Raw genomic sequence first — 14,355 nt, 5'->3', positions numbered from 1 at the left:
CGTAACCCCCCCCCCCCCCCCCCCCCCCCCCCCCCCCCCCCCCCCCCCCCCCCCCCCCCCCGCCCCCCCCCCCAAACCAAAAAAGGAAAAAGAAAAACCACCTACCCAAGACTTCGGCGAAAATGAGAATCAGGATCATGCCGACGAACAGTCTCGGTTGTTGGGCGGTTCCTCTGACGCCTGCGTCGCCGACGATGCCGATCGCGAAGCCGGCAGCCATGCCGGCGAGGCCGACGGAGAGGCCGGCGCCGAGCTGGATGAATCCGGTGAAAAGGGCGTAGTCGTGCTGCTTCAGGCCGTCGGAGATGAGCACCGAGACGACGAGGCCGTAGATGCCGATGATACCAGCCATAATGACGGGGACGATGTCTGTGGGGAGGAACACTCTGGTCAGCTTGCTATCCTCGACACGAAAAAGCAGTATTCCGGCGGGTGGTGCGAGAATGAGACGCAAGGGGAGCCAGTCCACGCCGCCCGCCTTGTCCAGGGGGGTCACCACGTACTCTTAACGATGAGATCCGGTCGGAGAACACCCATTGCCGCGATACCGACACCCGACTTGGCCGTCCCGTACGAGGCACCCAGGCAGGTGAAGACGATGGCTGCCGTGCAGCCCATGGCGCCGAAGAAGGGCTGTGGTAGATATATAAGTTAGCCGCGGTGTTCTTAAGGTCTACCACTCGCGTCCTCTCGGGGCTGTCGTGGAGGGTGGGAGACAGGGGTTGACGGGGATGAAGGGTGACTGACCGCGTACACGGGGCTAGATTGAAGGCGGGTTAGCTGTGCTTGGATCAAACGTGGGGGAAGCTTGCGGGGAGGTTGAAGATGGACAGGTCGATGTCCCGGGGTGATAACAGGAGCTTTGCTGATGACAAGAGAGCTTGTAGGTGTTTGAGGGGTTGATCCTGTTTACATACCAACTGTCCGACATCTTGGGATATGTGTCTGGTCTTTGGGGATGGATAAAAGCAGAGGTTAGAGGGTTGCGAAGACGAGCCGATGTAGCTAATCGTGCGATGAGTGCTAACAGGAGCTCCGAGTATTGCGGTGGGAGATGCCGGTAATGGGAGCTGCGATTTTGAGGTTGCCGTGCTTAACGAGGTGTTTCCAGGTTTGTCGGCTTTTGATTGGGGGCGATTTTAAGCCTACTCTCCCTGAGAGCTTAATTCGGGATTCGGCAGAATATTGATCCTTTATGCCCCCCCTAACCGCCTAGCTATCTCTTCGTTAGGTAGTCGAGATTTACTTTGACGGAACTTTTTTGAAGAAGACCAACGATATATTTTCTTAAGCTTCAGAATTGCGATTGCGACCCAGGGCGAGCCAACGCAAGGAACCCTGGATCTATCTAGAAGCAAACATTCTGGTTTGATTTTTCTGGAATAACCCGCCCCAAGATTCTTCGGAAACCCGCCCCTCGTCGAGCTTTCGATAATCACCGCACTATCCAACCTCATTCGCAATGTCTGGAAACCAGAACGAGTCCGCCGCGTGGCCCAAGGCAGAAGGCGCCCTCGGACAGGAGCTGCTCGACCTTGTGCAGCAGTGCAGCCATTACCGCCAGATCAAAAAGGGCGCCAACGAGACGACCAAGTCGGTCTCGCGAGGTACCAGTGAGCTGGTCATATTGGCGGCTGACACAACGCCGCTGGCCATCCTTCTTCATCTGCCTCTTTTGGCTGAGGATAAGAACGGTAAATCCTCCCTGATCAGGTATCCTACGATTTCCGACTTTGGCTGACTCGTGTGTGTCTACAGTCCCTTATATCTACGGTATATTCCTTCCTCCCGACGACCGCCTGCTCGACCGACTCCTGCTAACTCCCTCTAGTCCCTAGCAAATTGGCGCTTGGCCGTGCCTGCGGCCTCTCGAGAGCCGTGATCTCGGTGAGTATCACCTCGAACGAAGGGTCCGACTTGTCTGGCAAAATCCGTGCCATGAGGGACAAGGTTGAGCGCATCGCCATGTAAGGAAATGCGGTGGCCTTTTGGGTGGCGTTGTTTGGTTCTGCAAAATATTACTGTGGGAGGGGCTCTTCAAGGGTTTGTTTTGGGTCGGAATGATTCATTTCCAGATTACTATGGAGAGCTCGGTCATGGATTTTTGGGAATTGCGTATGGATCTTTTTGTCTGCCGGGACCTGCTTCCGGCCGGGCGCTGTCAGGAAATATAAGCGTCTTCGCGTGAAGCGCCTTGACAGAGCTGCTTCTGCCTAGTCAATGCCATCGAAGCTGAACAGTAGGGTCTCAGTGACATGTCTTCCCCGGACCTCGGACTTTCTACATTCCCACCGCCGCAACTGCCCGGCCTACGAAAGACATTCTGCAGTCTCAACGTTAGCAGCTGGCGCGCCCACAAGCATATGTGTTTGGGTCTCAACAGCCTCTTGTTAGACCATATTTTCCTGTGTGGTCGAAGCTGGAGAGCTATTATCGAGGAATGATCTTCTGCCCACTTCACCAGAATCGCCTCTCGTCTTGAGGAAGCCTCCTTAGATGAGAGCTCGTATTCATTTGAGAGGTGAGCGCCCTTGCCAGGGGAGGTTCGGTTCTGTAGAGGCAGTGGGAGAGAGTGGTTTGTCTGATGCCGAGGCCTACGCGTAAGAGCTACCGTTGCAATTCAAGAGTGCTCGTGGCAAGGATGGGCATCCTCTATGATCAAGAGGCTCCTGGGCGAGCTCTAATGTGATGAGGAACAACCTTTAGTAGGTTGATTATGCAGTGTGATAATTTGCAACTGCCGATATAAGAGTCACGTTCCTGGCCCCAGTTGCAGGTCAATGTTATAGTACTGTCCATTCCATTAACCATGAAGAAAAGTGCCACGCAATTAGAGCAGGACGTCGATGTGGAGATCGTGTTCATGGCGAGGACGACACACGCCCCTATCCATCGTCCGTTGGGTATACATTAACGCCCCCGTCTATGCTTCAAAGATCTGGTTCATGGGAATGCCCCAGTACCAGCCTGCAATGCCCATAGCGCCAAAGCTCATGGTGAACGCCATCAGGAAGTTCACGTCATTATTATCCAGCAGATCCCAGCCACTCTCGACCACCCTCGACGGGCGCTCGTCCCCAAAGCTTGACCGGCGGTGCTTATTCCGGGCGTCGTACTTGGCGCACGCATCAGCCTCAGTCTCGGATTCATGGCCGACAGCAGCGTCGACCTTCTCGACGGCGTCCCTGCCCTCCCCGCTCAGCAGCTTCGCCTTGGCATCTGCGCCACCCTCGAAATGTGTCGAACCGGCGGGGTCTGACGTCGGCGAGACAAGGACACGTATGCCACCTTCCCCCTCGACGATCCTCCCGCTCCTCACATCCTTCACACTTCGCTGGAACAGGCCGCCCAGGAAGCTGTCGAGCAGGCTGCCCAGGCCGCCCCAGAGGGCCAGCCCGAGCATCAGCATGCGGCGCTGCTCGGCGGTCCAGGCGGCCGCGCCGCCGCCCAGCCTCCCGGCGGTCTGGTCGGTGCACAGGGGCAGGAAGACCATGGCGGCGGCGACGACGACCATGCTGCCGACGAGGCCGGCGGCGAGGCCCAGCGCGGTGACGCCGCCGTTGGTGCCGGGCGGGACGCGGCGCAGGGTCGGGCTCGTGACGAGGCGCGGCTGCGAGCGCGACAGGATGCCCAGCTCCGAGCTGAACGTGTCGGCCGCCACGCTGGCGTAGTTAGCTATGATGCCCACCACCAGCAGGTCGCCGCCCCACGAGAAGCAGAGGCTGCCAGGCGGCGGGCCTGCGGGGGCGTCGGCGGAGAGGGAGGTTATCAGGGCCTCCTTGCGCTGGTGGAGCTGGTAGGCGTGGAGGAGGCAGAGGACGGAGGCCACGAGGGAGTTGGCTAGGACTTGGACGTGTGTGCGGGGGCCTTCTCCGCCGGACGTGCCTTGAGAGGCGACGGTGAGGGAGGCTTTGATCTCTTTCTTTATCTGTTCGGGGAGGAAGCGAAGTTAGTGACACTGTTGGGCGGAGAGAGAGATGGTTGGTTGAGGCGACATACATGCGTCACTCGTGTTCCGGCGAGGAAGAACACCACCAGGAGAACAAACGGCAGGTTCCACGGATGGACGGCATGGGCGACGGCGGTCAGGAAAGCTGCAAATATTCCCGCCGGCGTTAGAGACTTCTTCGAGTAGGCCCGGTAGCAGAGAAGCAGCGTCGCGGGGACAGCGATTATGGCCTTCATGATGGCGCCTTGCTTGCGCTGGCACGGGCGCGCTGGATATTCGAGGCGCTGATATCAAGAGGGTAAGCACTTAAACATCACTCCGCGGCGAAGAACTATCGCGAGGTGGGGCGTCGGATGTGATCACGCGTTGATCTTCGAGCTTCTAGCTTTCGAGTTCACGGGCAGTCAGCTTGAGAAAATGGGGTGTGACATCAGCGGGTCACCTTTTGCTGTCCAGAACTGATTGGCTGCAAGGTGAGCTTTTTAGCCTAAGGCAATTAATTGTGGATTTACTCATTGAACTCAAGGTGGAGATGATGCAGCTCCGACCACCTTCTCCCCTCATCGCTCTTTCTATCTCCTTGATGAACCATCTTGCCAGCTACCTAGGTATTTAGAGACATGTGATGCATGTCAGGGCAGTACATGATTTGGTCGCATTTTTTTATGGATGGCCATGATTACCCGAGTTCAGGTGCGCTAAACACAGGAGGAAACAAACTCGTCCGTCTCATTGGAACTTGACTACCTAGTTATTTCCTTGGCTTATTTCTGGTCTTGTCTACGTTCGGGTATTCTAATGGCTACGAGCAGACATCATGCTTCAATCGAGAACCATCGTCATGCAAGCAACCGGCAAACAGTCGTTACATCCACTACCCGGGTGCTCACCTCTCCTCGGTGAAGAGCGGGCCAAGACCGGCCTGTCTGCGATGGTTAGTCAACAACCTGCGTGTGCCCGTCTTCTTCTACAGTATCGTCATAAGAAACTCCCACAGGATTTTGACTGGACAGAAGCAATGCCGGCCTCCGCCCGTAGCCTCGGCACCCACGTCTGCACTAATGAGTGGTCAACGCTGCTGCCTTTGATGTTGAAGGCCTGGCAATCCTAGTCCAGATCAAGTTGCAAAGTTTGGCACTTGACCTCTGTTTGACACTCCTTGCCGCGGTACGTGTCATCCGTCCAATTCTTTTCGGTTTCGGGTCGAGATCGTTGTGCTAGAATCCGCGAGCTCTGTCTGTATCAGATGGTTTCAATGCCCCTGGGTGTGGCTTCCTCTCCATGCTTGGCCGGTGAGGATCTAGGCCCCCAAGGCTCTAATCTTGGGGGTTGATGAGTAGGAGAGCGACCGCCATCCACGACCCCTCGTTCCGTCATTCATCACGTGGGCTTAGTTGTGCTCGACATACCGTACCTTGACCACCTCATCTCCCCTTCTTCCGTGTCGGGCGGCAGGACGTTGCTATGTTGTGGGGGTTGGGAGCCATATCCTCAGGTCAAGTGTCCGATTTCGAGGTTGCAGAAGCTTCGGGATAACAATCCCATGGACAGGTCCCGCCAACTGTCTGTCGTACTCGGTTTCGCAATTTTCGGCTTGGTCGTCGGCCCTTCCCTTGGTAACCATACTCCAGGGCTACGTCCTGGCTGTCCCCTGTGCCATCCCTAGTGCCGGCCTATCCTTGACTCCGCTAGGTGGCTGCCATGTCCTGCAACCTTTGAGCTGCTGCCAGTGCACCAACATATGTCTCTTGCCTAGCAACCTCTTGCCAGAGGAAACCAGCGTACAGTCTGTATCTTCCTTTGTTTGTCGACCCCTCCCATGTCGGCGGCGGTGGTCCTAGTATCGTCCGGTTCCACATCCTCGTCATGGTTTCCTCCTCTTCCTTTCCAACCTCTTTCGCTATCCCCCTCATGCCATCGGCCATCCCCCTCCTGTTGTGATCGAAGCCCAGCCCGTCGTTGGTGAGGCCCTCGAGTACGTCTTCGACGCGACGGGAACCTCACTAGCCTTATCCTGCGTCACCATGGCAGCAGTAGCATCATGGCACAGGCGTTGTCCAAGAATGCGGTCGGTGGCAAGGCAAGGCGAACCCATTCGTCTCATCTCCTTTGTCGATATCCCGACCTCCCTCAGCAGACAATCCAGCCCTCGCCTAGTCGTGCGCCGCCGACAACCTCAATATGTCCCCGTTCCAAACCCCGCACTGCCTTGATGTTGAAGACGCCAATCAATCTCGTCGAGGTTAGGAAGGAGTCGCCCTGGGTTAAATACTTCGGCAAGGTTCCGTCGTCGTCATCGCCCTCGATTAAGGTCTTAGCTTCGTCACTATGTCACGTCGGGTGCCGTCGTGGTTGGCTACTCAGGTCGGAGAGCGGTCCCAAGAGAGGGCGAGGTGTAGTCGGAGGTGTGTTACTCAGGGGGTTCTTATACTTTCCGGAGATCCAATGGAGAGGACGATCAGGTGTGGCAGTGGAACAGGCCCGATATATAGGAATCCGGGGATCCAGTCCGCCGCCCGTCCCAACTTCCTTTCGGGGAGTAGAAATCTGGGGACTCTCCAACAGCATATCGACCGTGGCGGCAGATCATGACCTCTTTTGTTGTTGGAGGATACCCCGAATGCAACGCAATATGCGCGTCGATATCCTGGTTCCAACTCCGTTATCCGGCCCCTATATCTGGCTCGGCTACGTAACGTGTGAGAGGTCCTCCATCTCGGGGGGGGAGGGGGGAGAGGAAGTGACATGATGGAAGATGTTCGTCGTGATGCTATCCCTGAAATGTACCGTACGTGCATCAATGTCCTGAAATGGAACGACGTCCAACCAGATGCACCTGATATCCACTCTCTTCCCCCTCAACCCCTGGCAGGAAGGGGGGAACCAAGAGGTCGGCTCGGCGACTTCGGTCTCAGCTCTCGCCTCGGTGCCGACTGAGGATCCTTACTTCCCCCCTCTCCCCCCGGTCGAATCACCAGCCCCAGCAGTGCGGACGCCTTGCGCCAAGTCAGCGGCGTGACTTGGCGAAAGAGGTCCAGCCTTCCCTGACTGAAGTCTATTCGTCCATCCGTTTCATGTTTTCCGTGGGGTGTGTGCTACGTTGGTGACTGAGCCATTAGCTGCCCCGGACAAAGTGGCTTGCATGGACGGTCAGAAGAAGCATCATTACATGACATCAACTCCCCGGCCCCCCCGCCCGACACCCCACCATGCGTCCCGGATAATCCTCCAACCCCAGATGCCAGAAAACCAGGTCCGTCCTCATTCTGGTAACGGAAACCCCTATACGATGTTCACGAGCTGAATTGCGTGAATCTTGGGGATTGGACGGGGAACGGGCGGGGGCCCGGACGGGCATGGGATGGGAACCGCGATCAAGACCCAGTGGGCACCAAGCTTCTTGTCACCGAGCGACCGAGGGCAATTTTTTCATTGTTACATCCATACGAAGAGAAGAAGAAGCAGAAACGGCCGTTGAACCCCACAAATACCCCGATCTCTTACTAGGTAGGGCGGAAAGATAGATGACAGCGAATGTTCTATCGAATGAAACGGATATTAAATTCCAATGAGGCAGGGGCGAACGCCGTCGAGCTGTCTCCAAGACAATGGATATCTACCCCGAACCCGAGGTCTCATGTGGGGGGAATTGGGGGAACGTAGATCTTTAATGTGTAAAATAGCTACCGACCACCGACACAACGTGAGTAGGGTTGTTGGCTGGGCTGAGCTGTGGCTCTAAATTGCGAGGGAAGAGCCTCTAAAAAGCTTCGGTGCCGAGGGGATAGGATTGCGGCTACAATCTAACCTCCGACGGCCGGAAGGTGGTGGGAAGTTACGTTGGGCAGGGCACAATGAGAAGGACGAGAAAAACGAAATTGAAAATAAAGTTCGGGGCCGAGATTCCAACACACGCAGACCTAGTGGACATCCTGGTATTGCGGAATATAGAACCATGAAGAAGAGAAACAAAAGGACAGAAATCAAGAGACATTGAGGGACAGAGAGAGAGAGAGGCAGAGCGAGACAGGCAAAGATCGGCCATATCTCCCTTCCCTAGCGAAGCCCTTATTACCAAATTCGCCAAACGACCAGCGGCACCGAGAGCTAAGACAGTCGCAAGGCAGGGAGGAAAGAAAAAAAAGAAAAAGCCAGATCCAACATCAGCCGCATATGAGTGAGGGCCCGAGACAGAGAGAGAGAGAGAAGTGCCAGAGCGGGTTGGTCTGTCTCATCTCGGACCTGCTTTCGCTCACCGAGCAACGAACAAGACGGGAAACTGCCTGGTATCACCTATCCTCCAAGCAACACCGAGCCGTTATAACACTCCGGCGCGCCCCTGGATTTGACTCGCCCTTTTTTTTTTCTGGGGCGCTGAATCTATTCAGATGCCCGACGAGTCCGAGTGGGGCTCCGGACAGATCCGTCGTTCTTTGAGACACTGGAAATTCTGGTTTGAGACTGCGGCGAAGCAAAAGTCCTGTCTTAACAGTTTCTGAAGACAGCATGGCGCCGTCGAGTTAAACATACCCTTACCGAGAGAGCGGTTCTGACCCCCTTGGCTTCCAGGTTGGCACGTAGGGCGAAGGCTCAATACCGCCAGCGATCCCGCCAAGCGTCAATACCAAGATTCAAGATACCACGATACCAGTTCTACCTACTATATATATCAGAGAGGAAGATGGCTCACGTCTGAGACCCTTGGCTCGTCGATGATAGCTCGCGGACTGTCTGAGGTATTTTTGGCTTATTAGGAGCTCCCTTGAGATTTGACGAGGTGTCACGGGGTGTTTCCGCTCGTCGACAGAGCAGAGAGGGGAGAGAGAGAGGGAGAGAAAAATGGGCATGGGCACAACAGCTCGAGCTCGAGCTTGAGCGCGCTGGAGGTACTGGCCACCAGCCGCGCGACCCCGGCACCTCGACAAGGCCCGGGTAAACAGAGTTGCATAACATCCGAATTGCGGGCCACACCCAGCGGTCGGAAAAGGGACATCGAAATACCCCCGTCAATTCTCCGGGCCGTCCTCCAGGTCAGTGCGTGTCGAGACGGCTTTGTTGATACGAGTTGAGGGGGTTCCGCAATTGCTGTCCAGCAGCAACTATATTGCGTTTGCATTTGGGGGTCCGACAGACAAGTCCGTTTGAACCCCATGCTCCCAGCTGCATTGAGAGGCACACCCACACGAGAAAGCTTGGATAAACCGGTGGGAAGTCTCAATCGCTGATGCTAAATCGACGAGAGTGGAGAGAGGGGGAGCTGCTGAACATGACGGGGAGGAGGGAAAGGGGGAGAAAAACTGCAAAGCAATCGAGTAACACAAAGAGCAGACAGAATACTGAGAGCAGGGTGGTCAAGCTCGGGTGCGAGGAAAGCTCCCGCAGCCCATGGCCAACACTCTGATTATACTTTTTCTCGGCGACAGAACTGAACCCGACACCCGTCGTTCCCAGTTTCCCTCGGCAGTTCTGGCAGCCAGCCACTTGCTCCCTCTTCTCGGAAAGTGGTGAACCTGCATTGCAGCAACAATATGCCCGGCCGAGTAACTGGCCGAACAATGGGGGATGTCCATGCAAGACGGCCACTTGGCCCTCGGCACCTGCAGCTTGGGTTTTGCAACCCGCTGGTTTCCCCCCGTCGCAGAGTCCGGACTTCGTTCCTGACCGAGCTGATGCCCATGATGCCAGGGTGAGCAAGAGTATCGTTCATTTAAAGAGAGGACGACTCCTGCCCCCGAGGAAGCCGTCGTGAGGGAGCTGGCCAGCCTCGAGTTCCTCTCGCAGGCTCGGGAGAAAAGCAATGCGATATTGTGAACCTCGGGAGCTGCCAGCGAGACTTCCTCGTAAAGCTGACAACGCCAGATCAACAAGCCTCGGGTTGCTCAGCACAACTGACACAGCCAGCGCAGGTACTGCAACAGGATCGCTAGCGCAGGCACATATCGAGCATACCCAGCTGCAAGAGCCGGGTTACTATCAACAATGGGGCGTCCCCTAAGGGGGTGCTGACGACAACAACACGAACCGCGTACCTCCCCGGGGGAAGGATCGAAGATGGCCACGTAGCCCGAGCAGCGCCTCGTGAGTTGGGGCGGCGTCCGACTCGGGCTTTCTGACACCCGACATGCTTGGCTCCGGGCCGCTTGGGCGACACCAGACCGGAACGGGGAGGTGAGAGAGGTCGGCCCATGGCTGCGTCGTCACGAGCATTCCACAGGCAGCTAGCTCTCTTGCAGCGTGCAGATGGGGCCGCGGTCGGTTTACGAATTTTATGGCAGGCAGTTTGCTGCCATCCTGCAGGGGAAGGACAATGGCTTTCCCAAAGTATATTTACTGGCCGAGACAAGGTGGGAGTCAAGGTGGGAGTCAGATGACAGCTGCCCGGCCCCGGCGCGGCCAGACGCTCCGTGATTTCATCGAGTTGCCATACGGTGTTGTAATCTGAGTTTACAGACCCATCCAGCCTTCCAGTGCAAGTGGTCTGATTGTTGCACATACCTCGCCTTTTGTGTGACAAAAAAAAGAAAACCTTATACACGTGATGAAGTCAATGCAGGCCGTCGGGGGCTAATCAGTAACGTTTCTTCTTGGAAATGCTAGTATTTATTATTAGCACATGCGGTCCTGCGGGTGAGGTGATCCATTTCTCACCTCGATCTCTCCTCATCCTCAGATCGGGCACTTCGGATTCGTTACATCGGCGATACTGACGGCCCTGCACCTATGCGCTGGAGCAGTAGCAGGACGTTGACTGGCGCGATAACGAGTGGAAATGGGATGAGCTTTGGGGTAGGTGAGCAAGTCGCTGACTATGAGGGAAGGATACAGGCATGTGATGTAAAAATGAGCCGCGTGAGCTGCTATGCAATCCTATTTACTTGGGCACGGGCATCAGGTGGCTTGTTCCACTGCGAAGAACCTGCAATTTGGCTCGAGATTACCTCGGTGACTCTTGGTCAGTCACTCGTAGAGGGCTGGCAAGTCCTATATATCGGCTGCGACACGTCAAACTATTATTCCGTGCTCCCCCATCTCACACGGCCGTGGACCGGCGCGACGCGGTGAATCACCGACCGTTGGCTCTGCATTACATCTGAGTCACTGATTCAGGGTGTTCCGGCCGTTATGTTTCCAGTTTCTTTTGTTACATGGCCGCGATAGGCCCATGTTGGGGGACCGGTACGACTGTCGATCTCATATCACCGGAGATGGGGCCATTTTCGAGGAAGAATCGGACTTGGAGGTAGGAGGAGGCACGCACGGTGCTGATCGTGAATTCCCGGTCGGGGGATGATGTGAGCTCTCGAAGCATAAAGTGATTGTCGGAATCGGAACCACTGGTTCTTGCCGACTAGGTTGCTTCTTTTTATGTTGGATTAGCTGGTGCAAGCCTCTTCTACCCGGAGGTACCTGATGTTCATGGGTGACACGTGGTTGCTGAACAATTGCTGAGAGACAGACACGAGCAGGGTATGCCTTGACCTGTCATTTTCAGGGGTTAGGGGCACGATGATTCTGTGGCTGACCCAGGGCTTGGTGGTTGACGGTTGACGGTTGACGGAACCCTTACAACTCGCTGATTCGCCTTCAACAGATGTTCTAGAAGCCTGATATGATGACAACCTTGGATATCTCGGGAAGTGAGTGAGTTCCACTGCATACCATCATGGATCAGTGAGACAAATAGGGGCAAGAGCCACCTATGCATCACGTGGGAGTAGGAATGGAATGTAGTACATTCAAACTTGGAGAACTACTTCTTTCGACCGGCGTCCTGTTCCACCGTGCAACATTGTCAAGCACAGTTTGGCCGTCGCCACAGCAGCAAGATGTGAGTGGGCAGGCGGGCAGGCATGCAGATGACGAGAGTCTTTGACATTCTCACCGTCTTTTTACAAGCACGAGCCGAGTGCCGGGTGAAGAGACCTAAAAAGGTGCTGGTTGAGCCCAACAGTTTTGCTTTTTCACCACGTTGATCGTTATGGTTTGCATATCGCTTTCCGATATTTCTCGTGCTGCATGGTCGATCCCGTTGAGTCTGCTCCTGCTGTTCTGCTCGAGTGCTACTGGTGTAGCTGCGGCGCGACGCGACATGTTCGAGCTATGTGCTGTGTGCTGTGCGATGTGCTCCGTGTGATGTGCTCTGTGTGCTGTGTGTTGTATGCTGTGTGCTGTGTGCCCAGGGCTGCCAATAATTCACTGCAGGACAGTCAATTGGCGACGAAGAGAACGAATTCTATTTGCCGCAAACACCACTCTCTTCTGCTACCGAGCAATCCGCTGACGGGCAATTACGTGAGCTTGGTAATCCCCAGATCAGATCGACCGGGTTCTAGAGTACTAGGTCAGGCCAGTTGAAGAAAGCTACATCAGCACAATGTTCTGTGGGTCTCAGGATTACATTTGCAAAAGGACACTGTCTCATACGGTGATGCGCAGTGCCTGAACAAACGATGACTTGACTGCTTTACGATTCCAAGTGGATCACTGGGCGATAAGGAAGCGGTCGCGAGATGCCCCGCCTCCGAACGAGAGAACCCGGTACGACCGCCACAGAGGTACGCCGTCGGAACTCTAGAAAATGGGGACGAGTGACGAAGAGATTAAAAATCAGCCCGCTTGCCTGTTGCATACAGCCCTGAAGAATGCCGAAACCACAAGTGTCCTACGGAGCACTTACACCGCTGGCAGAATGAGTGAGTGAGGGTACCTCGAGTCCTCAGCCCTTGGGTGTTTCGGCCGAGCAAGCCACCGGTGAAGAGTACAACGCTGGCGGTGCAAGTGTACAGCGGCCGTCGGCAGATTCTAGCCGCAAACGGAAACATCTCAGGCTGAGAGCCGACGCTCATTCGTTCGGCTCAAACGTCCGTGGTACAGACGTTGTCACCATCGAAGCCCCCAGGGGTACACAGTCGCACAATCTATGTCTATAGGTAGAGTAAAGGCATACATAGTAAACTATGGGTTCCATGACCGTCCACCTGGCAGCTGGGGCCTTAGATTAGCGGCCGTGAATTGGTCGGGACAAGCTTTATTTTTAGTCCCAAGCGTAATTTGTCGTCGTTCTTATTTTATATTGGCTCTTCTTGGTTATTCAGCGCTGACGAAACGAGTCGCTATCTCTCGTGCTGGGCCCGAAGCGGGGATCATAATGGGCAATTAACTAAATCCCCGTCCCTTTTCCCTTTCCAGCGTACCTGGATAGACCAAGTCTGCTAGCGTCGATGCTCCTTTTCGGCTGGTGCTAGGCCACACGGCTGTCTGTGCCGCGGAAGCCAGACCAGGCACGCCTCTAGCTTCCCGCTCTTGGTAATACAGGCAATTTCCTAACTAGGCACTATATTCGTCGCGGGATAACCAGACACTTTCACTTCTTCCCTGGATGAACGGCTATATGCATGGGGGGCATTGGGGGGAACAAGAGGGGGGGGGGGGGGGCGTGCAGAGTGTGGACACTAGGCACGGGCTGGGGGTGGCGTGACCGTAGGAATGCCGATGATCTGGTTGATCGACGATATTTGTCTGTGACAACACCGAGCCTTGCATACGCTTAATTCAAGTTCCATACGGCATCGCTCGACTGTCGAGGAGCTCGCAAATTGATCCCTATCGAACCTCCTGCTCACACTTCCTTATCAAAGCTCGCATCAGTCATGCGGGTAGGACCTCTGGGAACCCCGCCATGTGGAAAATCATTGCTAATTACATCGTTCTCCCACCGTACAACACCATTATATCGTAGTACCGGGATCTCAGAGTACGTACCACCCATGTCACCCACGAGCCGGTGGGTTCCCTTGCCCCCAAGTTGCCCCCACAAGGCGGCAGACCCACCTCGGCAGGCCCACGGACCAAGACAAGTAGCCCCAGGCGCAGCTAAGACGAGACGACAACGACGACCCGTTTCCATATCTTGGTCCAGGGAGCGGCTCCTGCAGCCCACTCAACTTCCCTTCATTGCCCTTTGAAGATTGCCTGATTTGGATTAATTCGACATGCTCGTTTTGATTTCCCACCTTCCCATACTCTGAAACTACCAAGGATGTCGTCCCGCAATCTAATGCTCTTATCCCGGCGGCACGTCATTTGGAGGGCAAGCTGGGTCATGTTTACCTACCTTTTTTTACCTTTCACGCTAGGGCCCGCAGCCGCGAACCTGTCGCGGGCCTGGGGATCGACAATCGTACGTCGACAGCGGTTGTGTGTGGGCCTCGGCTCGAAGATCCCTGGGGCCCTTCACAAGCGGTTAAGTTACCGTGTAGGTAGGTATAGTACTTTCGTGCCTCGTCTTCTGGGCAGGCACCCTTGTTCCGTCGCCATCCGCAAGTGTCGTGGCTGCACAAGTACCTCCTCTCGTCAACATACAGCCAGGTAGGTAGGTAGGTCACTCCTCCTTGGGCGAGGACCCA

The 14,355-nt window shown here is 55.5% G+C and overlaps 4 protein-coding genes across 4 annotated transcripts in view; 2 read left to right on the top strand and 2 right to left on the bottom strand.

The window, feature by feature from the left end:
• The window catches only part of QBC33DRAFT_225180 (V-ATPase proteolipid subunit C-like domain-containing protein), a 1,092-nt gene extending 350 nt beyond the window's left edge, over nt 1–742 (bottom strand). The window contains exons 1-2 of the mRNA XM_060422799.1: nt 504–742; nt 106–369 (exon numbers count right to left, since the gene is read on the bottom strand). Of these exons, the coding sequence (XP_060287191.1) occupies nt 106–369; nt 504–618 (379 nt within the window). The 5' untranslated portion in view covers nt 619–742. The remainder of the gene's footprint in view (nt 1–105; nt 370–503) is intronic.
• A 521-nt stretch (nt 743–1,263) lies between these two features.
• Nucleotides 1,264–2,237, top strand: QBC33DRAFT_526384 (RNA binding protein snu13). The gene is made up of 3 exons (XM_060426893.1): nt 1,264–1,694; nt 1,759–1,773; nt 1,832–2,237. The coding sequence occupies exons 1-3, from the start codon at nt 1,463–1,465 to the stop codon at nt 1,969–1,971; spliced, it is 387 nt and encodes a 128-aa protein (XP_060287190.1). The 5' UTR covers nt 1,264–1,462; the 3' UTR covers nt 1,972–2,237.
• A 318-nt stretch (nt 2,238–2,555) lies between these two features.
• QBC33DRAFT_224915 (integral membrane protein DUF92-domain-containing protein) lies at nt 2,556–4,481 on the bottom strand. The gene is made up of 2 exons (XM_060422797.1): nt 4,000–4,481; nt 2,556–3,928 (listed from the first exon to the last, which is right to left on the bottom strand). The coding sequence occupies exons 1-2, from the start codon at nt 4,183–4,185 to the stop codon at nt 2,924–2,926; spliced, it is 1,191 nt and encodes a 396-aa protein (XP_060287189.1). The 5' UTR covers nt 4,186–4,481; the 3' UTR covers nt 2,556–2,923.
• Nucleotides 4,482–5,525: 1,044 nt separating this feature from the next.
• QBC33DRAFT_224923 (uncharacterized protein) lies at nt 5,526–7,181 on the top strand. Its single transcript, XM_060422798.1, has 2 exons — nt 5,526–6,655; nt 6,900–7,181. The coding sequence occupies exons 1-2, from the start codon at nt 5,991–5,993 to the stop codon at nt 7,054–7,056; spliced, it is 822 nt and encodes a 273-aa protein (XP_060287188.1). The 5' UTR covers nt 5,526–5,990; the 3' UTR covers nt 7,057–7,181.
• Nucleotides 7,182–14,355: the final 7,174 nt, after the last annotated feature.

The sequence above is a fragment of the Phialemonium atrogriseum genome, assembly GCF_030411735.1.
Source record: "Phialemonium atrogriseum strain 8032-3 unplaced genomic scaffold QBC33scaffold_3, whole genome shotgun sequence".
NCBI classification, from domain to species: domain Eukaryota; kingdom Fungi; phylum Ascomycota; class Sordariomycetes; order Cephalothecales; family Cephalothecaceae; genus Phialemonium; species Phialemonium atrogriseum.
The sequence above is the reverse complement of the archived record's forward strand: the minus strand, read 5'-3'. Positions and strand labels throughout refer to the sequence as shown.